Source organism: Lepus europaeus, chromosome 19 (genome assembly GCF_033115175.1).
Source record: "Lepus europaeus isolate LE1 chromosome 19, mLepTim1.pri, whole genome shotgun sequence".
NCBI lineage: Eukaryota > Metazoa > Chordata > Mammalia > Lagomorpha > Leporidae > Lepus > Lepus europaeus.
Window position 1 is genome coordinate 10,266,551 of NC_084845.1, and position 25,647 is coordinate 10,292,197.

At 63.0% G+C, this 25,647-nt stretch overlaps 2 protein-coding genes across 4 annotated transcripts; one reads left to right on the forward strand and one right to left on the reverse strand.

Moving 5' to 3' along the window:
* The first annotated feature begins 338 nt into the window (after positions 1 to 338).
* XRCC1 (X-ray repair cross complementing 1) lies at positions 339 to 18,886 on the forward strand. The gene is made up of 17 exons (XM_062176898.1): positions 339 to 496; positions 774 to 866; positions 8,493 to 8,603; positions 11,261 to 11,419; positions 12,048 to 12,122; positions 12,215 to 12,326; positions 12,467 to 12,576; positions 12,647 to 12,758; positions 14,127 to 14,391; positions 14,642 to 14,758; positions 16,549 to 16,642; positions 16,746 to 16,878; positions 17,083 to 17,134; positions 17,223 to 17,359; positions 18,124 to 18,214; positions 18,474 to 18,549; positions 18,638 to 18,886. Exons 1-17 carry the CDS (start codon positions 446 to 448, stop codon positions 18,749 to 18,751), a joined length of 1,902 nt encoding a protein of 633 aa, XP_062032882.1. The 5' UTR covers positions 339 to 445; the 3' UTR covers positions 18,752 to 18,886.
* Positions 18,887 to 21,208: 2,322 nt separating this feature from the next.
* Positions 21,209 to 24,731, reverse strand: ZNF575 (zinc finger protein 575). 3 transcript variants are annotated; one of them, XM_062176612.1, is made up of 4 exons: positions 24,662 to 24,731; positions 24,366 to 24,471; positions 23,942 to 24,111; positions 21,209 to 23,582 (listed from the first exon to the last, which is right to left on the reverse strand). In XM_062176612.1, exons 3-4 carry the CDS (start codon positions 24,015 to 24,017, stop codon positions 22,948 to 22,950), a joined length of 711 nt encoding a protein of 236 aa, XP_062032596.1. In that variant the 5' UTR covers positions 24,018 to 24,111; positions 24,366 to 24,471; positions 24,662 to 24,731; the 3' UTR covers positions 21,209 to 22,947. The 3 variants fall into 3 exon arrangements, with proteins under 3 accessions (XP_062032596.1, XP_062032595.1, XP_062032594.1); XM_062176611.1 differs by having other exon boundaries at positions 23,942 to 24,076; positions 24,146 to 24,471; XM_062176610.1 differs by having other exon boundaries at positions 23,942 to 24,471.
* Between the last annotated feature and the right edge of the window lie 916 nt (positions 24,732 to 25,647).

Sequence of the window (25,647 nt, forward strand, 5' to 3'; positions counted from 1 at the left end):
CGGCGAGGGCGGCCGCAGGAACCAGTGGAGGCGACGCCATTGCTTTAGGACCCAGGTTCCTTGCAAATATCCACTCGGGCCCTCGGCCGTCTAAGCTTCAGGTTGGGCGCTGACGGCCCCGTCCAATGAAAAGCGCGAAGGTCTCCTAGGCACCAATCCCAGAGGCCGCTCCTGTTGCTAGGCGCTCAGGAAGCCGAGCGTCTACGTCATCAGGAGGCGGGACTAGAGAGGGGTGGGGCCCGAGGGATAGCTCGTTGCTAGGTGACGCGGCGCAACGGTGCAACTGGGCATGCGCGGTGTCGACGCGAGCGCCCGCGCGCCGCGGTTTGAAAGGCCCGAGCCTCGCGCGCGTGCGCACTTCAGCCCGCGCAGGGAGCGCCCCTTCACGCCCCCCGAACGCGGACTGGCTTCACCCTTTCGGCCAGGCTGAGCCCGCGCCGTTGACATGCCGGAGATCCGCCTCCGTCATGTCGTGTCCTGTAGCAGCCAGGACTCGGTGAGGGACTGGCGTGGGGCGGGGGAGGGGAGCAGGGAACTGGGGGGGGAGGGGGCGCTGTGAGAACTTTTGAGGGGCGAGAGGGAACTTCACGGAAATCTAAGATTGGGTTTTTCCAGGAGGCTGAAGGCGAACTGTGGAGAGGGGTGGGATCAGGGAGAATCGGGGCCTCCTCGGAGAGCCCACTCGTGCACCTGCGGGCGCGGGGACCTGGGGCCGCAGTGGGCGTGGGGGGGCCCGTGCGCTCCCTGACCCCGCTCCCCGCTCTCGCCTCCAGACTCACTGCGCGGAAAACCTCCTCAAAGCCGACACTTACCGGAAATGGCGGGCCGCCAAGGCGGGGGAGAAGACCATCTCCGTGGTCCTGCAGGTGACGCCGCCGCCTCTGCTGTGGGCCCCGGGCCGTCGGGTCCAGCCGCCCGCCCAGCGGGGCCTCAGCTTGCTTGCCTGGAAGATGGGCAGTGCGATCCCCGGGGGCCCTTGTGGGGGAGAGGGCGCCCACGGGAAGGGTGGTGTGGCCTGAGGCGCTTGCAGGATTCCCGTGGGGGCGAAGGGAGGGAGGGGGGCCCCAAGCCCCTGCGCTTTGGCCAGCTCGAGGCCTGTAGGGACGCTTGTCACCGCGGCTGAGGGACCGGGCCAGGCCTCGGGTTGGTGTTTCCGGTCGCTTTGCGGGTGGGCCCGGCGTGCACACACTGGCGCCCTGGATCTTGAATTGCGTCCCTTGGTTCTGAATACAGTTGTATTTGTGGAGGGGTCTCGGGGCGGGGCACAAGGCTCCCGTGGTTCTGTTGGACACGGACCGTGTTCTTGGTCTCCGTCTTGCTCGATCGTTCAGAAGAAGTTTTGGGTCACGAAGTCTTGGGAGTTAAAAAGCAGCTGAGGGCACACCTACCGGATTTTCTGACTGGTTTCGGAAGTTTAAACGTCTCCTGAATCCCTCCTCTAAGAAAAGTGGTGAGAGCCAGCATCACTCAGGGCTACAAGCTGCCAGTCCCTGCTCTGTGCCATCACGTGGCTTAGCTCATTGCATAAGAAACCCCAGGACCTAGGGTCTGTTATCGTCCCCATTTCACAGGTGTGGGTACCGAGGCCCAGGGACGTCGTGCAGCTGGCCCGAGAGCCAGTCTTGTGAACTGTGGGAGATCCGGGCTGCTGACGGCGTAGCGCGGGGACCCGGGCTCGGATCCTGAGCTCTCCCTCTTACGCACGCTGTGGCCTCGGGCGGAAGGCCTCCATCTCTGGAGCCTGTGTTCTCATGTGTGCACCCGGAATAATGGCATGCGAGCGGAGCGTTGTTGTGACAGTCGGTGACATAATGTCTGCGGACCTGCTTTGTCAACACGTGGCTGTTTGTGTAAGGGGAGGGAGTCCTGTTCTTGTTATTGGGCTGTTCACTTGTTCACACCGGAGACCTTCGGAAAAACCTGGTCCCGTCTGGCGTTGGCCAGCCCCTGGGGTGAGTCTGAGTTCACCACGGGCTGGCTTTGGTCCTCCCCTAGTGACTGATAAGCCACCCCGGAGACTCCGCTGTGAGTTTTCTACTCCCCGTCCTTTTCTCCAAACCGTGTTGTGCAACTCCTGGATGTTGCAACCCGGACCGCCGCCCTCTGCTCGTGACGGTCCCACACACCTTGTTTGTGGCAGCCACAGGAGGCTGTGTTGCCAACCCCTCACCTGCTCCCAGGCAGGGACTTCCAACCTCTTTGTCAGCCACTCCTGGCCCGGTGGGACTGGCTGGGGCACCGTCCGGAGGCGACTCCTGCGTATCACTGGACACGTGTTCTTTGGAAGACACATTCGACAGCGAGGTGGCACACGTCTCTTTTTTGATTTTGCTGTTTATTTTCTGGGAGGCTGGCGTTGTGGCTACAATGCCAGCATCCCATGTGGGCACTGGTTTGAGTCTTGGTTGCTCCACTTCCCATCCAGCTCCCTGCTATGGCCTGAGAAAGCAGTAGAAGATGGCCCAGGTCCTTGGGCCCCTGCACCCGCGTGGGAGACCTGGAAGAAGCTCCTGACTCCTGGCTCCAGATCGGCACAGCTCCAGCCATGTGGCCAACTGGGGAGTGAACCAGGGAATGGAAGCTCACTCTCTCTCTTTCTCCCTCCTTCTCTCCCTCTCTCCCTCCCTCCCTCTTTCTTGCTGTGCTGGTGTGGTGGCTGCAATGCCAGTGTCCCATATGGGCGCTTGTTTGAGTTCTGGTTCCTCCACCTGTGATCCAGCTCCCTGTGACCTGGGAAAGCAGCAGAGGAGGACCCGGGTGCTTGGGCCCCTGCACTGACATGGGAGACCCAGAGGAAGCTCTGGGCTCCTGGCTTTGGCCTGGCACAGCCCCAGCCGCGTGGCCATTTGGGGAGTGAACCATCTGCTGCAATGACTGGGGCTGGGCCAGGCAGGAGCCAGAGGCCCAAAACTCCATCCGGGTCTCTCATGTGAGTGGCAGGGGTCCAAGCACTTGGGCCATCTGCTGCTGCTGTCCCAGGCCATTCCAGGGAGCTGGATCGGAAGTGGAGCAGCCGGGACGCAAACCTATGCCCCAGTAGTTGGTGCCAGCATCGCAGGCAGTGGCTTCGCCCTCTGCACCAAAAACGCTGGCTCAGGTTTTGAATTTCATGCCCGTGGAATCGTGTGCTGTGTTCCCTTCTGTGTCTGGTTTCTCCTGCCCTGCATTACGTGGGTTAGCTTCACCCGTTGGTGGGGGTATCCATGCATGGTTTTCCGTTAAGTTTACTGTTCAAATGGCTAGAATGCAAAAGGTACAAGAGGGTATTTACTGGAAACAAAATCCCTCCCGTGGCACCCTGCTTTCTCTCCCCGCTCTGCTCCCTGGTCTCCCCTGGGGCCGCCATTGTTGGCAGTATTTTGTGTGGCCTTCCTGGATCCTTGTGCACATACCCACACATATATCTACTCTTCCTCCCCTCTTATTATTTATCTGCGTTTTTTTTTTTTTTTTTTTTTTTTTTTTTTTGACAGGCAGGGTGGATAGTGAGAGAGAGAGAGACAGAGAGAAAGGTCTTCCTTTGCCGTTGGTTCACCCTCCAATGGCCGCTGCAGCCGGCGCATCGTGCTGATCCGAAGCCAGGAGCCAGGTGCTTCTCCTGGTCTCCCATGGGGTGCAGGGCCCAAGCACTTGGGCCATCCTCCACTGCCTTCCCGGGCCACAGCAGAGAGCTGGCCTGGAAGAGGGGCAACCGGGATAGAATCCGGCGCCCCGACTGAGACAAGAACCTGGTGTGCTGGCGCCGCAAGGCGGAGGATTAGCCTGTTAAGCTACGGTGCTGGCCTTTTATCTGCGTTTTTAAAAATTTATTTTGTTGGGGGCCAGTGCTGTGGTGCAGTAGGTTAAGCCTCTGCCTGTGGCACCGGTATCCCATATGGGCGCTGGTTCAAGTCCTGGCTGCTCCACTTCCGATCGAGCTCTCTGCTATGGCCTGGGAAAGCAGTAGAGGATGGCCCAAGTCCTTGGGTCCCTGCACCTGCGTGGGAGACCTGGAAGAAGCTCCTGGCTTCGGATTGGCCCAGCTCTGGCTGTTGCAGCCATTTGGGGAGTGAACCATTGGATGGAAGACATCTCTCTCTGTCCCTCTCTCTGTAACCCTACCTCTCAAAAAAATAAAAAAATCTTTGAATAAAAAAAAAAAGGCAGCGTTAGTTACAGAGAGAGACGGAGACCGAGAGACATCCTCCATCCGCTGATCCACTGCCTTCCACAAACCCTTTTTTATAAGAAGCCTCATATTCACCCTGTTCTGTGGCAGGGCACTGGGGAGATCTGTGGTCACCCCATAAAGTTCTCCCCTGTTTTATGTGGTGTGTGACGAGGCGTTTCCCGGATGTGGGGACATTCCTCAGGAACCGTGCGGCCGCCTGTGTTCCCACCGTGTGTTCCGTCTCAGGACTGTGTCTCCCGTGGGCAGGTTGCGCTCCCGCAGCGGCACATGGGTGACTGCCAGCTCCTGGCACTGACCCTCAGCAGGAGGTCGCTTCTTTGAGACTGAAGTCACCGTCATAACCATTTCAAGCGCACAGCCCAGTGGTTTTTAGTAGACTGACGATGTCCTGGGACTGTTTACTCTGATGCCGAATGTTTTCATCTCCCCCAAAAGAAGCCACATAACCGTGAAGTAGTCACTTCCTGCCCCCCCCCCCCCCGTTGCCCTTGGCACTCACCGATCTATTTTCTGTCTGCATAAATTTGCCTATTCTGAACTTTTCCTATCAACATCTCTTTGGTCTCGTATCTGGCTCCGGCGTGGTGTTTCAGGGTTCTCCCATGGCGCGATGTGGATCAGCACTTCATTCTTTTGAGAACACGTCTTGCAGTGTTGATCCATTAATAAGGTGGTGGACATCTGGGTTGTTTCCATGTAGAAACATTTGCTTGAAACGTACTTTTAAAAAAATATTTTATTTATTTATTTGAGAGGCAGAGTTACAGAGAGAGAGAGAGAGAGAGAGAGAAAGGTCTTCCGTCTGCTGGTTCACTCCCCAGATGGTCACACGGCCAGAGCTGGGCTGATGCGATCTGAAGCCCAGAACCAGGAGCTTCTTCCAGGTCTCTCACGTGGGTGCAGGGGCCCAAGCACTTGGGTCATCACCACTGCTTTCCCAGGTGCATTAGCAGGTGGCTGGATTGGAAGAGGAGCAGCTGGGATACTACTACTTAGCCCACTCCGCCACAGTGCCGGCCGCCTGAAATGTGTTTTATTTGAGAGGACGAGGAAGAGCTCCCATCTCCTGGTTCACCCCCTAAGTGTTCACAACCGCCGGTGCAAGGCAGGACGGAAGTTGGGAGCTGCGAACCCAGTGCAGGTGTCCCAGTGCGTGGCGAGAACCCAAGTGCTCGCGCCATCCCTGCTGCCAGCTCGGGTCTGTGTATTAGCGGGAAGCTGGGATCAGGAGCCAGAGCTGGGGATGGAGCTCAGGTCCTCCGTGCAGGGTGCAGGTTCCTGAAGTGGTATCTTTTTTTTTTTTTTTTTTTTTTTAGATATATTTCTCTTTTTATCATCTTGATATTTGTACCTTTATTTATTTATTTTTTTATTTTTTGACAGGCAGAGTGGATAATGAGAGAGAGAGAGACAGAGAGAAAGGTCTTCCTTTGCCGTTGGTTCACCCTCCAATGGCCGCTGCGGCCGGCGCGCTGTGGCCGGCGCGCTGTGGCCGGCGCACCGCGCTGATCCGAAGGCAGGAGCCAGGTGCTTCTCCTGGTCTCCCGTGGGGTGCAGGGCCCAAGCACTTGGGCCATCCTCCACTGTACTCCCTGGCCACAGCAGAGAGCTGGCCTGGAAGAGGGGCAACCGGGACAGAATCCAGCACCCCGACCAGGACTAGAACCCAGTGTGCCGGCGCCGCAAGGCGGAGGATTAACCTAGTGAGCCGCGGCGCCGGCCTGAAGCGGTATCTTAACTGTTAGGCTAAACGCTGCCCTGTGTATGCATTTTTGAAAAAAATTTTTTTAAATATTTATTTATTTGAAAGTCAGAGTTACACAGAGAGAGAAGGAGAGACAGAGAAAGCAAGAGAGGTCTTCCATCCGCTGGTTCACTCCCCAGTTGGCCACAGTGGCTGGAGCTGCGCCGATCCAGAGCCAGGAGCCAGGAGCTTCTTCCGGGTCTCCCATGTGCTCTGTGTCAGGGAAGAGGGGGTGCTGGGCGTTACCCTGGGTGGGAGGGAAGGGGCGAGTGTTTGCATGGCACAGTGCCTCGAGTGGGCGGTCGGGGGGTGGCCGTGCTGGCCGTTGGCCGCGGCCGCGTGCAGGTGTCCACCAGGCTGTCTGAGCGCAGCTCCCCCCCGTAAAGCAGGTGGCAGCAGAGCCTTGCTCTGGCCTGCTGTGGGTGTCCAGTCAGGCCTGGCCAGGAAGCGCTTCGCCAAGAGCGGCAGACCTACAGAAGATGTCCATGGTCTTTGATGGCCCGAGGGGGTTGCCGGCATGAGGAAGGTGGCTGGAGGGTGACGCCATGCCATCCCAGCACCAGTGAGCCCCGCGCCGTCCCGGCATCCCCAGGAGGGTAGAGGGAGGCAGGAGGGCCGGGGCTAGAGCAAGAGTGGGGATGACGGGAGCAGAGGTGGCAGGGTGGGGGAGGGCTCTCAGGCCAAGGGGTGCAGGTGACGCTGGCTGCAGGAAGAGGCAGGAAGCGGATTCTGCCCTAGCCCCCCCAAGGGGCTCAGCCTCACCCAGGCCTTGGTGGTTTTTTTTTGACAGGCAGAGTGGACAGTGAGAGAGAGAGACAGAGAGAAAGGTCTTCCTTTGCCATTGGTTCACCCTCCAATGGCCACTGCGGCTGGCGCACTGTGGCCGGCGCACCGTGCTGATCCGAAGGCAGGAGCCAGGTGCATATCCTGGTCTCCCGTGGGGTGCAGGGCCCAAGCACTTGGGCCATCCTCCACTGCCCTCCCGGGCCACAGCAGAGAGCTGGCCTGGAAGAGGAGCAACCGGGACAGAATCCGGCGCCCCAACCGGGACTAGAACCTGGTGTGCCGGCGCCGCTAGGTGGAGGATTAGCCTGTTGAGCCACGGCGCCGGCCAGGCCTTGGTTTTTCATCTGGTGAGCCTGCTCAGGTGGCGTTTGCTCCCATGGTGGATGGACGTGGTGGGCCCGTTGGCACTGTCACGGTGGGGTTGCAGCTGATGCCGTCGGGCGTTCGTCCTGTGCCCGGCACCGTGTGCGTTCCTGTCTGTGTCTCCCAGCCGCTGGCTGAAGCACACATCGTCGCTGGCCCCACTCCACAGGCTGAGAAACTGAGGCCCAAGCACGGCAGTGAAACCACTGTTCAGGGCCACAGGACAGCGGTTGAAGGCTGAGTTGGCAAGGGTCAGGCGCTGTCCTCGGTGTTGGGCACACACCAGGGAGCCGCACGCTGAGCTGGGAGCCGCGGGAGCCAGCTGGGCTGAGCCGTGGGCAGCCCTTTCCTGGGCACCACCCCTACGGTGGCGCGGCACTGGGGTGACGTTGGGTGATGGGAGCCCACGTGCCTTCTAGCCGGCTTTGCCCTCGCCAGCGGTGAAGCCCCTTCCCACTCCCCGCCCGCCTTCCCTGGGATGTGAACTGGAGGCGACTGCACTCCTGCCCCACGGAGCAGCGCCCTTGGAGGGTGGTCAGTCCGTGCCTCCTCGACTCCCTGCAGGAGGGAGGAGGGCCGTCACCGTGAGGAGCCTGCTGCTCAGAGGGGCCCGTCACCCCGGGCACACAGCTGGGAAATGGGACTGATGGTGACCCAAGTCCAGCGTCTCCCTCCTGCATGCCAGCGAGCTGTAGCTTCGTGCAGCAGTGCCTAAGAGTCAGTGGACCTGGTGGTGTGGGATCAGTGCCCTGGTGGTGTGGGTCAGGACCTGGTGGTATGGGATCAAGACCTGGTGGGGTGGGTCAGGACCTGGTGGTGTGGGTCAGGACCTGGTGGTGTGGGATCAGGACCTGGTGGGGTGGGATCAAGACCTGGTGGTGTGGGATCAGTGACCTGGTGCTGTGGGATCAGGACCTGGTGGTGTGGGGTCAGGACCTGGTGGCGTGGGATTCGTGCCCTGGTGGTGTGGGATCAGGACCTGGTGGTGTGGGATCAGGACCTGGTGGGGTGTGTCAGGACCTGGTGGGGTGGGTCAGGACCTGGTGGTGTGGGTTCAGGACCTGGTGGCGTGGGCTCCGTGCCCCTGGTGGCGTGGGTCAGGACCTGGTGGGGTGGGTCAGGACCTGGTGCCGTGGGCTCCATGCCCCTGGTGGCGTGGGATCAGTGACCCCGGCAGAGGCTGGAGAGGCTGGAGAAGCAGGTATGCTGGGCTAGGGGTGCACAGATTCACTCAGGGAAGCTGTTCCAGCTCCTGCCCTGTGCGTGCCCTGTGTGTGCAGGGGACACTGTGGCCCCTCCCAGACCTGGCCCCACCGGCACAGGGGTCTTTCCTGCAGCCCTGGCAACCCAAGGGCAGTCACCCCTCAGGGTCCAGAGCGAGTCCCAGGGCAGAGCAGGCACTGACCGCGGCCTTTCTCCCGGCTGCAGTTTGAGAAGGAGGAGCAGATACACAGCGTGGACATCGGCAACGACGGCTCGGCCTTTGTGGAGGTGCTCGTGGGCAGCTCGGCCGCAGGAGCCGGCGAGCAAGACTACGAGGTAAGCAGGCCCGCCAGGGGACACCTGGGCGGAGGCGACTCACACCTGATCACCGCCCCCGGACGATGGCCCGTGTGCGGGGGAGACGCCGCCTGCAGGGAGATCAACAACCAGACAGCTGCCAGCTCCGTCTCGGAGCAAAACTGCTTCCCAGCCCAGGGAGAGGCCAAGACGCCTCATCGTTTGGGGGCCCCTGTCAAGTCGCTGTTATGTGGAAAATGTTAACAGGAAGAATGCCTTCAGCTCCTCTGTGAATTTATTTTGAAGGTTTATTAAGACAGAGTCAGAGAGAGAGACCTGCTGGTTCACTCCCCGGATGGTTGCAACAGCCCCGGCTGGGCCCAGCCAGAGCCAGGAGCCAGGAACCAAGAATTCCACAGGGGCCCAAGCACCTGAGCCGTCGGCTGCTGCCCTCCCAGGTGCATTACCAGGGAGCTGAATTGGAAGCAGAGCAGCTGGATTTGAACTGCTATTCTTTTTTTTTTTAATTAATTAATTAATTAATTTTAATTTTTGACAGGCAGAGTGGGCAGTGAGAGAGAGAGAGACAGAGAGAAAGGTCTTCCTTCCTTTGGTTCACCCTCCAATGGCCACTGCGGCTGGCGCACCGCGCTGATCCGATGGCAGAAGCCAAGTGCTTCTCCTGGTCTCCCATGGGGTGCAGGGCCCAAGCACTTGGGCCATCCTCCACTGCACTCCCGGGCCACAGCAGAGAGCTGGCCTGGAAGAGGGGCAACCGGGACAGAATCTGGCGCCCCGACCGGGACTAGAACCCGGTGTGCCGGCGCCGCAAGGCGGAGGATTAGCCTGTTGAGCCACGGCGCCGGCCCTATTCTTTTTTTTTTTTTTTAAGATTTATTTATTTGAAAGTCAGACTTACACAGAGAGAGAAGGAGAGGCAGAGCGAGAGAGAGGTCCTCCATCTGCTGGTTCACTCCCCAAATGGCCGCAACAGCTGGAGCTGTGCCAGTCCGGAGCCAGGAGCTTCTTCTGGGTCTCCCATTTAGGTGCAGGGGTCCAAGGACTTGGCCCTTGGGCCATAGCAGAGAGCTGGATTGGAAGTGGAGCAACTGGGACTTGAACCTGTGCCCATATTCGATGCCAGCACTGCAGGACGTGGCTTTACCCGCTACGCCACAGCACTGGCTCCTGAACTGATGTTCTAACGTGGGATGCCGGCATCCCGCTGTGCCACAACACCAGCTGGATATGTGCCTTAGTTCATTTGTGTACTTTTTTTTTTTTTTTAAAGATTTTTTATTTATTTGAAAGAGTTACAGAGAGAGGTAGAGCCAGAGAGAGAGGGAGAGAAAGGTCTTCTATCTGCTGGTTCACTCCCCAAATGACCACAACGGCCAGAGCTCAACTGATTCAAAACCAGGAGCCAGGAGCCTATTTCAGGTCTCCCACACAGATGCAGGGGCCCAAGGACTTGAGCCATCTTCTACTACTTTCCCAGAGATCTGGATCAGAAGTGGAGCAGCTGGGACTTGAACCCGTGCCCATATGGGATGCTGGCACTACAGGCCGGGGCTTTAACCCGCTATGCCACAGTGCTGGCCCCTTGCATACTGTTTTGTGATAATGCCACGGTGTCTCAGTAGTTAAAGAAAATACTGCAGTTACCTAGCGTTGGATTCAAACACCAGTCTTTAGGATTCTCTTGGCTATTTTGAATCCTTTGCATTTATTTCCATATAATTTATAAAATCAGATTATCAATGACTATTTACTTTAGAAAAATTGCAGAAGTAGTACAAAGAATTCCCATAGTAGATTCCCCAAAGTGGGGCTGGCACTGTGGTGCAGTGAGTTACGCCTCTACCTGTATTGCCAGCGTCCCCTGTGAGTGCAGCTTCAAGTCCTGGCTGCTCCACTCCCATCCAACTCCCTGCTAATGCACCTGGGAAAGCAGCAGAAGATGGCCCAGGTGATGAAGAAACAGGGGCAGGGAGCACCCTAGGGTTGTGGGAACAAGAGATTGGAGTCTCAGGACAGCTAGAGGGGTAGAAGCTGGGGGTGTGGGAGGAGGCTGTGGAGCTGACACTCAGGGCGCAGGGAGGCCCCAGACGGCAGACGGGGTCCACCTGCTGCCCGGGGAAGGAACTGCAGCGAGCTGGGCTGAAGCTCACAGGTTCTGCAAGAGGCCAGGGGCACCGGCAAGTCCCGCTGCTGCCGCCTCACTGCCTGTCTCTCTGGCTCCCCCTGTTGGCAGAGCCCGATGAGGCGCCGCGGGCGAAGCTGCAGTGTCCCTGCCCAGCCCCAGCCCATCGCGTGGCGCTGAGCTTGCCCAGAGGGACCATCGCTTAGTAGTGGGTGCCATGCTGCCCCGTCAGGGGCTGCTCTCCCGGTGTGGCCTCCAGTAACTCCCCGGGCTCTTCCGGGGACTCAGCCCTACCTGTCCCAGAGGGGTTGGCTTGTGCTGGTCACTGGGGATGTTCCGGGCAGTGAGCGTTCCTTAGGGCCTGGAGCCACTGTGCTGCCCCGTGTGGGGGCCCCACGGGAGCTTTCAGATCGCGAGGACAGCAGGAGCCCTCCCTGGAGGCCCAGAGTCAGAGTTATTGGAGCTGGAGCTGGATTCTCCGGCCCCAGCCCCTGGAGGAGTCACCTGGACCGGCCATTCCTGCTTCCCGTTCACGGTGCCGTCTCCCACCCAGGTCCTTCTGGTCACGTCGTCTTTCATGTCCCCTTCCGAGAGCCGCAGCGGCTCAAACCCCAACCGGGTTCGCATGTTCGGGCCTGACAAGCTGGTCCGGGCAGCAGCCCAGAAGCGCTGGGACCGCGTCAGGATCGTCTGCAGCCAGCCCTACAGCAAGGTGCCCGGGGCGGGGCCTGGCAGGGGCCCCTGAGGTCCCGTGGGGTTTGGGGGAGGCTGGGCCCTGCGTCCCCGCCGTGGGTTTGGATGCTCTCCATGACGGGAAGCTCAGTGTCCGGAGGACGCACAGGTGCTGCGGACCACGGCGCCTCAGAGGGGACTTGGGGGTGGTCCAGCAGAGCAGGCCTAGCAGTTAAAGCCACGAGGTCTGTGATCTCGGGCAAGTGCATTGCCCTCCTGGGCCTCTCCTGATCGCAGCAGAGTGGCTGTAGGTGAGGGACGCTCAGCCCTGGGCGCTTGAGCTCCGGGTTTGTGATGGCGCCCCCAGCGGAGGGAGCCGGGCCCTCTGCATCCAGCGTTCTGTGATGCAGCGATGCGCCCGGTGGGGGTGGGGTGGGGGTGGCAGGGCTCACTCGGAGCTGGCCGCTTGTGTTACAGCCGGGGCTGCAGGGACTGGTGCACGTGGGGGGCTTGGCGCGGGCCTGGCTTTGGTCACAGCTTCGTGCTGCTGCTGTCGCGTTGGGCCCCTCCTCCACGTGTGGCCCCGAAGAGGGAAAGGGCCATAAGGGGTTTCCGCCAGTGCCCAGGCCCCTGGGCCGGAGGCCCTGACTCCCACTGCCCCCTGCCAGGACACCCCCTACGGCCTGAGCTTTGTGCGGTTCCACAGCCCCCCAGACAAAGATGAAGCAGAGGCCCCGGCCCAGGTAAGCCCCCCCACAGCCCCAGAGCCTCGGCCCCGCCTCTTCACCCCGCCCGCCAACTGCCCCCCTGTGGCACTGACCTCATGGGGCCTTAGAAGGGGACAGTGACCAAGCTGGGCCAGTTCCGCGTGAAGGAGGAAGACGAAGGCGCCAGTGCCCTGAGACCCGGGGCTCTCTTCTTCAACCGGATCAACAAGACGTCCCCCAGTGAGTGCGCAGCCCTGTGCCGAGGGAGGAGGGCCGGGGGTCGGGACTCCTGGGTCACCGCTGGGTCCCTCAGGTGGGAGCTGGGGGTCGGGGGTCTCAGTTGAAGGCCTCTCCTGGATCTCCCACTTCTCCCTCTGTAGCCACAGCCAGGGACCCGGCGGGCCCCAGCTACGCAGCTGCCACCCTCCAGGCCTCCAGTGCCACGGCCTCAGCCTCCCCCGTCTCCAAGGCTGTAGGCAGCGCCTCCAAGGTGAGAGCGTCGGCCTGGGTGGGTGGAGGAGGGAAGAAGCAGAGGCCTCACCCCGTCCTCGCCCCCACAGCCTCAGGAGTCTCCCAAAGGGAAGAGGAAGCTGGATTTGGGTCAAGAGGAGCGGAAGGCCCCCAGCAAGCAGCCGGCCCAGCTCTCGGCCCCGGCTGTCAAGAAACCCAAATGTGAGCACAGTGACCCCTCGGCCCGCTTAGTCCTCGGGGAAGATGGGTGGGCCTGGGCCTGGGTCTGAGGGAGGAGGGGCGGGGCCTGGGCCCGGGTCTGAGGGAGGAGGGGCGGGGCCTGGGCCCGGGTGTGAGGGAGGAGGGGCTGGGAGCCTGGGCCCTGGGTCTGAGGGAGGAGGGGTGGGGCCTGGGCCCCTGGGTCTGAGGGAGGAGGGGCTGGGGGCCTGGACCCCTGGGTCTGAGGGAGGAGGGCTGGGCCTGGGCCTGGGTCTGAGGGAGGAGGGCTGGGCCTGGACCCCTGGGTCTGAGGGGGGAGGGCTGGGGGCCTGGACCCTGGGTCTGAGGGAGGAGGGGCGGGGCCTGGGCCCGGGTCTGAGGGAGGAGGGGCGGGGCCTGGGCCCGGGTGTGAGGGCAGAGGGGCTGGGAGCCTGGGCCCTGGGTCTGAGGGAGGAGGGGCTTGGGCCTGGGCCTGGGTCTGAGGGAGGAGGGGCTGGGCCTGGGCCTGGGTCTGAGGGAGGAGGGCTGGGCCTGGGCCTGGGTCTGAGGGAGGAGGGCTGGGCCTGGACCCCTGGGTCTGAGGGAGGAGGGCTGGGCCTGGACCCTGGGTCTGAGGGAGGAGGGCTGGGCCTGGACCCGTGGGTCTGAGGGAGGAGGGCTGGGCCTGGGTCTGAGGGAGGAGGGCTGGGCCTGGGCCTGGGTCTGAGGGAGGAGGGGCGGGGCCTGGACCCGGGTCTGAGGACAGAGGGGCTGGGAGCCTGGACCCTGGGTCTGAGGGAGGAGGGGCGGGGCCTGGACCCTGGGTCTGAGGGAGGAGGGGCTGGGGCCTGGACCCCTGGGTCTGAAGGAGGAGGGGCGGGGCCTGGACCCTTGGGTCTGAGGGAGGAGGGGCTGGGGCCTGGACCCCTGGGTCTGAAGGAGGAGGGGCGGGGCCTGGACCCCTGGGTGTGAGGGAGGAGGGGCTGGGGGCCTGGACCCTGGGTCTGAGGGAGGAGGGGCTGGGAGCCTGGACCCTGGGTCTGAGGGAGGAGGGGCTGGGGGCCTGGACCCGGGTCTGAGGGAGGAGGGCTGGGGGCCTGGACCCTGGGTCTGAGGGAGGAGGGGCTGGGGGCCTGGACCCTGGGTCTGAGGGAGGAGGGGCTGGGGGCCTGGACCCTGGGTCTGAAGGAGGAGGGGCGGGGCCTGGACCCTGGGTCTGAGGGAGGAGGGGCTGGGGGCCTGGACCCTGGGTCTGAGGGAGGAGGGGCTGGGGGCCTGGACCCTGGGTCTGAAGGAGGAGGGGCTGGGCCTGGACCCCTGGGTCTGAGGGAGGAGGGGCTGGAGGTTTAGCCCAGTGGTGCTGACTGTATCTCGATTCTTTGGCTTCCACAGTGCCAGCTCCCAGCCGTACCCCGGCTGCAGCCCCCATCCCTGCCGCAGCACAGGGGGCAGTGGTGGGGAAGCCACGGGATGAAGGTGAAGGTGCCGAGCCCAGGGCCCCCCGAGCCGGCCCCCAGGAGCTGGGGAAGATCCTTCAAGGGGTGGTGGTGGTGCTGAGTGGCTTCCAGAACCCCTTCCGCTCGGAGCTGCGGGACAAGGCCCTGGAGCTGGGGGCCAAGTACCGGCCAGACTGGACCCCGGACAGCACCCATCTCATGTAGGCCGGGCCGCCTCCTGCCCATGTCCCGTCCCCCCCCCCCCCCCTTGCTCCTATGCCTCACACACACGCTCTCACTGTGCGTCTGTAGCTTCCGTCTCTGATGTCTGCATCTCTCCCTTGGTTTCCCATCTCTGTCTCTGTGTTGCCCACATTTCTCACTGTCTCTTTCTCCCTCACTCCCGGCCTCTCGTCTCCCCCTCGCCTTTCCCCCTTGGCTCACACCTAACCCTGCACTCTGCCCCTGCAGCTGTGCCTTTGCCAACACCCCCAAGTACAGCCAGGTCCTGGGCCTCGGAGGCCGCATCGTGCGTAAAGAGTGGGTGCTGGACTGTCACCGCATGCGGCGGCGGCTGCCCTCCCGGAGGTGAGGCCCCGTGTGCGCACACGTGCTCTCCTCCCCTTCCTGGGCAGTGCCGGGACCTGGGGGGGAGTCAGCTGGGAACACAGGCAGAGGGCAGGCAGAGGCCGGGGAGCTCGACCTGCGGGGCGGTCACCGAGGGCAAAGGGAGCCACAGTGCTGGCTGGAGGAGCCGCGCAGGAGGGTGGGGTGCTGGGGCCTGTTGCCGTCACTCAGAATGCGTGGGAGTTTTTATTTGAGAAGCAGAGAGAGACAGAGACAGAGAGCTCCCATCCCACTGTTTATTTCTGGGCTGGGCCAGGCCAAAGCCCAGGGCGGCGAACTCCAGCCAGGGCTCCCAGGTGCGTGGCAGGGACCCAAGTGTTGGAGCCGTCACCTGCTGCCTCCCAGGGCGCACGCTGCAGGGAGCTGGCATCACAGGAGGCACAGGTGTCCCACCTAGTGTCTTTTTATTATTTTTTTACTAAAGATTTTATTTCTTTATTTGAAAGGTAGAGTTACAGATAGTAAGAGAGAGAGACACACAGAGAGAGGTCTTCCATCCACTGGTTCACTCCCCAAATGGCTGCAACGGCCAGAGCTGAGTTGATCCGAAGCCAGGAGCCAGGAACTTCTTTCAGGCCTCCCACATGGGTGTAAGGGCCCAAGCGCTTGGGCCATCTTCTGCTTTCCCAGGCCGTAGCAGGGAGCTGGGTTGGAAGAAAAGAAGCCGGACTTGAACCATTGTCCACATGGGATGCCGGCACCGCAGGCAGAGGATTACCCTATTGCGCCCCACTAGTGTCTTAACCTCTGCAAAACAGCGCCCTCACTTTACATTTCAGGAAAAACAGCCGCTCGCAGGGTGGCTCCGGTGGGTGGCTCCCTTGTCTCAGTCACGAATTGGGCTTTTGAACACTTTGAGGGACATGTGTTTGATGGCTGCACCCCATGTCGAAGTGCCCGGGTCATGTCCTGGCTTCCTGCTGACGCACCCTGGGAGCACAGGTGATGGTCAAGTCGTTGGGCCCCTGCCATTGACATAGGAGACCCAGGTTGAGTTCTGGGTCCCTGGCTTTGCACCTGGACCAACCCTGGCTGTGGTGGGCATTTGGGGAGCTGACCAGCACATGGAAGATCCCTCCCTCTCTCAAATAAAAGGAAAATAAATCTTAAGACTTCTAAAATCTTTGCATACAAAGCACCGTGAAGAAAAGGGTCCAGTCAGCTGTTCCTGGGAGCCACTTGTCGCAATGAGCAGGACTTCCCTGCGCGGTGGCCACCAGCGTGGAAACCACTCAGGCCTGTGGCAGGCTCTTAATGTGTGACCCAGGAAGCCGTCCGCCTGTTGTCTTCTGCCACCTGCTTTGCCCGGCTCTCAGTGCCTCGGCTTCCTCACCTCTAAGTGGAGCTGGAAATGTTGCCGCTGAGGGTCAGGGACGACCCCATGTTTGTCACACGCAGAACAGCACACTGCCACAGGCGGGAGCCGCGAGGGTCCTTTGCCTGAGCCAGGAGTTGGGCGTGGGTCTTTGAAGTGTCTTTGCTGGCAGGAGTTCTCGGAAGAAGCTGACTTTGGCTCCCAGAGGGGAAGTGATTTCCGCCTGGTTTCCCTTTCTAAAATGGGACGAGGAGGGAGGCGAGGAGGACGCCCAGGGCCTGGATGGGCAGCTGGGCCGACAGGGGTCTGGAGCGGGCGGGCCAGGAACGAGGCCCCGAGCGTCTGGCGGATGCAGGGCTCCTGCCGCCCCAGCGGCCTCGGGCCTCCCCCAGGATTCCACATCCCGGCCGTCTGAGGCCTGCTCCCCCGCCCCCAGGTACCTCATGGCAGGCCCCAGCTCCAGCAGCGAGGATGAGGGCGGCTCTCACCACGGCGGCAGCGGGGACGAAGCCCCCAGGCTTCCCCGGAAGGTTTGACCAAGGCCCTGCCAGAGGGGAGGGGGACATGGAGTTACCTGGTTGCCCCAAGTCCCTGCTCCAGCCCCACGTACCCACACTGCCCCTCCTTCCTCAGCGTCCCCAGACCAAAGCCAGGCCCCCTCAGGCAGCTGGACCCAGCTCACCCCAGAGGCCTCCAACCCCCAAAGAGACCAAAGCAGCCTCACCAGCTCCCCAGGACGACACAGACACTGAGGGGGAGCCGTCAGGTCAGAGTCCGAGGGAGGAGGGCTGGGGCCTGGACCCCTGGGTCTGAGGGAGGAGGGCTGGAGAGCCAGACTCCTGTGTGTAAGGGGAGAGGGGTCTGGGGGGTGGGTGGCGGATCACCAGATGCCAGGCGGCAAGGCGGGGAGAGGGTTCCAGTCTTCCCAGAAGACACAGCGCCACCTGGCACTACCGACTTCCACTCGCAGGACAAGACAATGGGGCCGAGGATTCTGGGGACACCGAGGACGAGCTGAGGAGGTAGGACCGGGCTGGGGTCAGGGCCGGGCTTCAGGGGTGCGGGGGCATCTGCTCCACCTGCTCACCCACACCCCCTCGGCTTCCCCAGGGTGGCGGAGCAGAAGGACCAAAGACGGCCCCCTGACCAGGGCGAGAATGGCGAGGACCCGTACGCGGGCTCCACTGACGAGAACACGGACAACGAGGAGCCGGAGCCGCCCGACCTGCCGGTTCCCGAGCTCCCAGGTGGGGCTCCCTCCGTCCGCCCTTGCCTTGACTTCACTGCTGGCTCCCTCTTCCTCCTCGGCTGCCTCCAGACCTCTTCCCTGTCCCTGCAGCTTCCCGTGACATCCCCTTTTGTCCCCACCCCCTCTGCCTCCTCCACTCCAAGCCCAGTGCCGGGGTGACCCCTTGGACATGTCCCCCTAGGTGAGTGGCCACCTGGGCTGGTGCTTCATCCACCCCCGGCAGGTGCACCTGTCGGGGTGGGGGGCACGGGCCCCGCTGTCCATTGGAACCTCGGTGGGCATCCCTGTTCACTTTAACATTAGCCATCATCCTGGACACAGTGGCCACGGGTGTGGCGGGGGCAGGAGCCAGAGGCAGGGTCTGGGTGGAGGGGAGGCCCAGGCCACTGAGCAAACTTGCCAGCTGGCTCCTCATGGGTGAGGGGGGACTGTACTCTGATCCTCCAGAGCCCCCACGTAGCATCAGTCGGTGGCCTGGGAAGTCACGCGAATGGGGGAGGAAGCCACCCTGGGGTGGGCGAAAGGAGGGAGGACGGAGCCCCAGAGGTGGGTGCACCGTGGTCTGGGCTCGCCAGCCGGGGCCCAGGGATCTGCCTTCCATCCAAGCAGAGAAGCAATCCAGCAGCCTCCGGGGGGCGCTGTTGGGCTGGGAACCGCTGCCTGCCGCCCCGTTTGGGCCCCCAGCGTTCTCTCGCTCCTGGCCGCTGCCTTGGAACTGGCGGGGCGGGGGGCTCACGCTTGCCTCTTCCTCGGTCTCTCCAGACTTCTTCCAGGGCAAACACTTCTTCCTGTATGGGGAGTTCCCTGGGGACGAGCGGCGGAAGCTCATCCGATACGTCACAGCCTTCAACGGGTCAGTCTCCAGGGTGGGAGGGTGCAGGGTCGTGGTGGGAGGGGCGTAGTCCACAGCGGGCGTGAGCCGTGGAGTCAGGGCCCGCGCTGTCCACGGCTGCACAGTCTTGCGTGCGGCGCTTCCCTGTGAAGGGGCCGCTGTCATTGACTGGCCGCACTGGCCCATGGGAGAACGCAGGCTCCGCCAGCAGGGGCAGAGGGGATGGGAGGAGGAGCCCGCGGCTCCCGGCCACGCCCACAGCCTCTCCCCTGCCCTCCAGGGAGCTGGAGGACTACATGAGCGATCGCGTGCAGTTCGTGATCACGGCACAGGAGTGGGACCCCAGTTTTGAGGAGGTGAGTCCTGGAGGGGCAGACAAGGGGGGCCGCATCGCCCTGCAGCCCTCCTGTCCGGAGCCCCACTCCTCCCCCCTCCCCCCCGCAGGCCCTGATGGACAACCCGTCCCTGGCCTTCGTCCGCCCCCGCTGGATCTACAGTTGCAACGAGAAGCAGAGGCTGCTTCCGCACCAGCTCTACGGGGTGGTGCCTCAGGCCTGAGGAGTGCGGGGCACGCGCACGCACACGTGCACACATGCACACACACGCGCACGTGCACACGTACACACACGCACACACACGCGCACGTGCACATGCACACAGGAGGTGGGCTTAATAAAGATGACTTGGTTTGCAGCACCTGCCCCTTGGCACGCAGGAGTCTCCCAGCCTGTCTCCTCTCCCCTGTGGCGCCAGGAGGAGACGGCCCCTCCGTCAGCGATCTGGGGGGGCAGGGGCTCTGCCTGTTCTCCCTGGCCCCACCGCCCGTGTGGGAGAGCAGGGAGCTGGCAATCTGACAGCGCTGCCCAGGGAGCCTGTCCTGCCGCCTGGTCTTCCTGCCGTGGGCTGGAGCCCTGGATGCCCGGATGCCCGGGAGGTGTGCCGCTCTCCAGGGGCCTCGCCTTTGCCCCAGGGCCTCCAGAAGTCGCCGAGGGCGCCACCAGCGTGGTTTCACCTCATTTAGGAGGTGGGTGGGAGGGGAACATTCCAATCTCCAAGCCCTGCCCCTCAAGGCTCTGCCAGTTCCAAGTGAGAGCTGAGCTGTGTCCGGCAAGCAGGCAGGGGCCGCGGCGTGCACAAAGCCAGGGCCGGGAAGCAGCCCGGGGCAGTTGGCGGAGGACTGCTGCCCTCTGTTTCAGGGGCACATTCAGCGCGAGCGGGGCCCGGTCCTCGCAGCTGTGCTGTCCGGGCAGCAGACACCGGGCTGGGTAGTTCTGTTTGAGAGGCAGGGAAGCAGTGGGCAAAATGAGCTCCCATCGCCGGCACCGCGGCTCCCTAGGCTAATCCTCCACCTGCGGCACCAGTACTCCGGGTTCTAGTCCCGGTCGGGGCGCTGGATTCTGTCCCGGTTGCTCCTCTTCCAGTCCAGCTCTCTGCTATGGCCCGGGAGTGCAGTGGAGGATGGCCCAAGTGCTTGGGCCCTGCACCCGCATGGGAGACCAGGAGGAAGCTCCTGGCTCCTGGCTTCAGATCAGTGCAGTGCAGCGGCTGTAGTGGCCATTTGGGGAGTGAACCAATGGAAGAAAGACCTTTCTTTCTGTCTCTCTCACTGTCTAACTCTGCCTGTCAAAAAAAAAAAAAATGAGCTCCCACCTGCTGGTTTACTCCCCGAAGGTGGCTGCAGTGGCCGGGGCTGGGACAATCCTGGTCTCCCACATGGGCGTGAGGGCCGTTGCCTGAGCCATCAGCGTTGCCTCCAGGTCTGTCGTAGCAGGAAGCTGGAGTCGGGAGCCAGACTCGGGAAGGACAGCCAGGCACTCCGGTGGGGGCACCAGCATCTTGAGTGCTAGGCTAATCGGCTGCCCCACGGGTGACCGTTTAACTCAAGTGAGATGAACTCCATTCCTTGGGTCACACCGGCCACGGTGGCTCCCCGTCCCTGAGAGACTGTCCTGAAGAGCCGTGAGCACCAGGCTGGGGGCTGAGCAGAGCCAAGGCCAGGGTCAGAGCTGGGCTGAGATCTGACCTCTGGGGAAACTGCTCTTGGGCCGTGCCAGCCCCTTTACCCCCGTGCCGCCTCAGCCAGAGGCCAGCGGCCTGGCTCTGTGCACACACGGATGGGCCACTCCTGTTAGCATGTGCTGATGTCATAGGTGTGCGACTCGAGACAGCAGACGCTGGTCATCCAGCAGGTCCTAAGGGCGGAAGTTTGACGTGGGCTTCACTGGACTGAGAATCGGGGCGTGGGCAGGGCTGCGTCCCTTGCGGGGAGCCTGCTCTCCCTCTCATGCCCCTCCCATATTCAAGGCCAAGGACAGGCAGCCGAGCCTCACCTCAGGTCGGCCCGACGCTGCCTCCTCCCTCAGCCCTCCTGTGTTTACATTGGGCCCAGCTGGGCCCGGGACTGTCTCGAGGTCAGCTCAGTAGCAGCCTTCATTTCTTCCTGCCTTATGTCACTGCCACGTGACGGGTCCCCAGGTTTGGGCGTGGGGGTGATGTGAGCGTGTGTGGGAGGCCCTCCCTCTGCCGGCCCCGGGAGAGACACCAGCCTGACCTCATGGGGCTGACACTGTGCTGGGGCAGACCCTGGGAGATGCAGTGGGAGCCGATAAAGCAGGGCGGGGCAGGGTAGACTAGGTGGGCCTCGGGAAGCCCTCTCAGAAGACCTGGCCCCTCTGCAGGGACCTGGAGAAAGGGAGGGAGTCTGGGAGCTGTCTTCCAGGCCGAGGAAAGCGAGTGCGAGGGCCCTGGGGCAGAAGTGCCCTGGCTGTTCACCCGCTATCCGCTGTGTGTCAGTCTTCCCTCTGGCCTCGCTTCCCCCTCTGCACAAAGCAGGATGGAGTCAGATCATCTCTCAAGGGAGTGCGTCCTGGGAACTTGCTCCCGAAGAAACACAGGTGCCAGTGGCACTGCTGCGTTGGGCGCAGGGGGTTGGGTCCTTGCCCTCCTGCGCGCGGCTTCCACTTGCCGGCTCGGTTCTCCCCCGTGAGCTGGGTGCCTTCCACAGACCGTCTCCCTGCGTCCACCACGCTCAGATCTCGGCTGAGCATGGCAGCCTTGGGAAGGCCTTTCCCAGCCTCTCCTGTGGGCACACGTTCCCAGGATCTGGCTGCTGGTCCCAGCTCTGTTCATGCTTGAATTCATCCATCGGTCTGTCTGTAGAGACCCCTCCACTGCTTTGTGCATGGTGTGAGGTAGGGATCTGGTCATGTGCTATTGTTCCTGTAACGGATTACCACAACCCAGTGGCCTTGAGCACTGCACGTTTATTCCCAGTTAGGGAGGAGGTCCAACACCAGCCTCGGGGGGCTAAAGCCAGGGGTCAGCGGCTCTGCATTCCTCCTAGAGGCCTGAGGGAGAGTCCGCTTCCTTGACGCAGCACTGGTCTCTGCTTCCCCCACGCCCATTACCGACCCTTGGGGATTACACTGGGCACTTATTCCTGCAAAGCCCCTTTCGCCACGGGTAAACTAAGGATGAGGCGCAGGCATCTTGGGGGTCTTGTGATCCCATAGTTTATTTCCCTGGATCTTGGCCTCCTTTATGGACCAGTCCACAGCAGGGGCCAACAAACTACAGCCCCTAGGGAGACCTAGCTCGTCTGCTGTCCTTACAGAGCCCGACTGGCGTCCAGCCATGCCCCCACCCACGTGTGGTGAGGCGCATGGCTGCCTTCTGCTATGGTGGCAAACCCTGCAGTCAGCCCTGGGGCTGGCAAAACCTAGGAGCAGAAACCATCTGGCCCTTCGCCTCCCCACACACAGGTAGGGTCTGTCACACGGGCATCACGGGTGTTTCTGAGCTCACTTCTCTCCATGGTCTGTTCCCAGGCCAACAGCACAGGCGCCATTGCTACAACTTGGAAGTGATCCTTGTAGCTGGAGTGGGAGGGCGGCTCCCCTACTCACCCAGCTAACGGACTTGGCTTCTTCCCCTACCTTGCTAGCCGGGGTCTGTCCTCACGGCCGTGTTCCCAACACCCCGTGCAGAGCACACACACCGTAGACGCTGAGTGCGTATGTTTAGAACAACGAGCAGCTTGGCGTTAGCTTGCTCGTCTTATTTCACAGGGGGAGACGCAGGCTTCAGACGGGGGCTGGCTTTGCTGAGACGCTGCTCGCCCCTGACAGATGCTGCCATGTGAGAGGAAGGCGCCGGGGTCCAGAGAAGTGACAGGGCTTTCAGGGCCCCGCAGCTTGGTAGCAGTGGCTCAGGCTGGCTCCGAGGCGTGGGCTGTGGCATCACCAGCCGGGAGAGCTTGGGAATCTCTCCACATCCGTCCACACACAGCACTGACTGCACGGCTGCGTGTCCCGACCGTGGCTGTCCTGTCCCTCACCAGCTGGCCCCTGCTGATGGGCGCTTGGGCTGCTGCCAGCCTTTGGCCACAAGCACCGCGCTCCAGTGAGCACTTTCCTGCCTTTTTCACATGCGCACATTTATAGGGTCAGGCCCTACCTGGAGAGCAGCTGAAACGAGGATGTGTGCATTTTATCCAGCCATCCACAGAAGTGGAGATGGCAATTCAAACTTTTAGCCGCAAAAAAGCCGGTTGGCATTTCCCATCAACCCAGGGCTAGCTCTGGTTGGCACCTCCCCCTCCCCAAAGCAGGTGAGCAAAGGGTTCCTCGCCTTCTGGGGTCAGGTCCAGTATAAATGGGCAGTCTGTCCCTGCGCGGTCTCCGAGAGGCAAGTCCACATCCCACCTGGTTCCTGCCGGGGGCTGGCAGCAGAGGGAGCCAGTGAGCCGCTGGCGCTCACTCCCGCTCCCCCGGGTGCTCCGCCTGGGCGTGGCTGCGCTGGTGGAGGAGCAGGAGTGGCTTCTGGCCAAAGGCCTGGCCGCAGCTGGAGCACCGATGCCGGCCTGGGGCCTGGCTGCCGGGCGCGGTGGGGGGGTCGTGACAAAGGCGGTGGGCGGCCAGCTTGGAGGGAAATGAGAAGGCTTTGGGGCAGTGCGGGCAAGGGTAGGGGCGGGCGTCGGTGGCGTGGTGCGTGTGGCGGTGGGCAGCCAGCTTGGAGGGGTAGCAGAAGGACTTGGGGCAGTCGGGACACGGGTAGGGGCGTGATGGGGTGTGGGTCCAGAGGTGGGCCGCCAGCTTGGAGCGGTGGCCGAAGGCCTTGGGGCAGTGCGGGCACGGGTGCGGGCGGGCGCCGCTGTGCGTAAGGCGGTGGGCAGCCAGCTTGGAGGGGTAGCAGAAGGCCTTGGGGCAGTCTGGGCACGGGTGGGGTCGGGTGCCGCCGTGCGCTAGCCGGTGCGTGGCCAGCTTGGACGGGTACGAGAAGGCCTTGTCACAGTCGGGGCAGCGGTGCGGGCGCTGGGGTGGGGGCCGCCGGCGGGGCCGGGAAGGCGGAGCTGACGGGCTGGGCTTCTGCGGCGGGCCCTGGCTCGGAGCTGGGGGACACGAGGGCTGGTGGGCTCCGGGAAGCAGCCGCCACCTCGATATCCAAGGGTCCCTGCCAATGCACGCTGAGATCCCCAAAGGGCAAGTTTCTGCTCCCCTTCCCCGCCCACCATCCTGGGCGGCTCCCGGGGGCCACCTCTGGATGTCCAAGGCTGCTGACGTGTCTCCAGCACCTTCCAGGGTCACCCCGAGGTCCCGCAGGTTGTCCGCCCCGCCCCCCTCCTGTGGTTTCCTAAGCCCCAGCATTCTGCGGGGTCCCACATGGTCACTGTCCTGGCCCTGGGATTCCCCCAGAATGGGACTCTTGGCCTCCATGCTGAGAACGCTCCCCGCGCGGGGCCGCTCTCACCTGCTCCTGGGGTCGCGGGTTCCCGGGCAGCGTCGCTGGGCTGGGCGGCCGCAGACTCCGCGCTTCGCTGCAGCATCTCGCTGGCGGGGGACGCCGCGGACTGCCGGGCTGTCGGATCCAGGTGCCTCTGGGAACCTAAGGCCAAGGCAGGTGCGGCGAGTGGGCGGGGTCTACGGTACAGAGGGTGGGGTCATGCAAACTTACAAGGCGTTTCGCAGGAACTTCCAGCGGAGTGGGCGTGGCTTGCGTCCAGAGTGGGCGGGTCTCCCCCGCCGGAGACCGCAGGGCCCGGGAGGGACCGGGCCGTGCAAGCCGGACTCCGGCCGGTGGCAGGGTCTGGAGCGGAGCGGGCGGGACTTCTGCCTCCGTCCCAGGGCACTACGAACGCAATGGGCGGGACTTCGGGTCGAAGAGGGAGCTTTACCCGGCTCCAGCTTAGCCTCAGTCCATTGACACCACGTCAACCACGTCCTTTTCGCCGCTAAATTTCATGCCGGGCCTGGGGTTGGGGCCGTGCATGGCGGGGAGACCTGGAGGAAGACACAGAGGAACCGGCGTGTGTTGGGATCCAGGGTCCCCTAATGGACTTTTCCCACGGGGGCTCAGGCACACCCCTCGAGATCATGGCATTCGTGCACCAAAGCACAGCGCCTCCGGACCCCACCCCCTGTCCATCCCGTCGGGCCAGGCATCCGTGGCGGGGACCCCCGCCCCGCTTACCTGCAGAATGGCCCCTCCCGGGGGGCGGGGCTCCGGGCCGCGGCCGCCTCTACAGGTGCGCTGTCCTGGGACCCGCGGAGCCGCCCGAGAGGGGGGGACGCGGCGCTCCCGCCAGCCGCGAGACCCCGCCTCATTTCCACCGCCGGGCTGCGGGGGGCGTCCGCGCGCATGCGCAGCAGCGGCCGGCGGGGGCTGCGGCGCGGGAGCCGGGTGAGCGAGCGGTGGCTGACCGGAGCCAAGCACGCGCGGGTCCGACCCGGACGAACCGCCCCAGGCGATCAGAGCGACAACTCGGGGGCCCACGCATCCGTCCGGCCGGTGTCTCTCTGCTTCTCAGGAGCAAAGAATTCGCTGCCCATTCATTTCCAGCTCTCGGACCGCGGCGAGTCCGGCCGGTCCTGCCCATTTCCAGCCCTCGGACCGCGGCGAGGAGTCCGGCCCATCCTCCGCGAGGGTGGGGGGGACGGGATTCGGGACTTGGTGCGCGGAGCGCGCCGGCGCCCAATGAAAGGCGTTGGATTTGCATAGCGCTCGGGCACGCCTCGCCATTGGCTGGAGCGGATTCTCGGCCCCTCCCCGTCTCCCGCCCTCCTCTCCGAGGGGCGGGGTCCACGCAGCCTGCGGAGCGGCGCTCCCGGGCGGTGACCTCGCCTTTCGTACCCCGCGCTGGAATGACCGCGCAGGGGCCACCGGCCTGGTAACCCGCAAGGCTTGGCAGCCCCGGGAGCCCTGCGGTTGCCTGAGTAGGTGGGTTGGAACCCAGCGATTCTGCCACTTCCTCGCCGACTGACCCCGGGCAAGGCACTTCATCTTTCCCGGTGTCATAGGGCGGAGGGCTCAGTAGGTGGTGTCAGTACGGCGTTTCGTTTCTACTGTGCGTTAAACTCGGCCTGATGGGGTCAGGGTGCACAGGCCAGGCGAGCCTGCTGGATCCAGCTCCCTCAGTGCGGCTGTTCAGGGTTTAGCACATAGCAGATGCTCTGTAA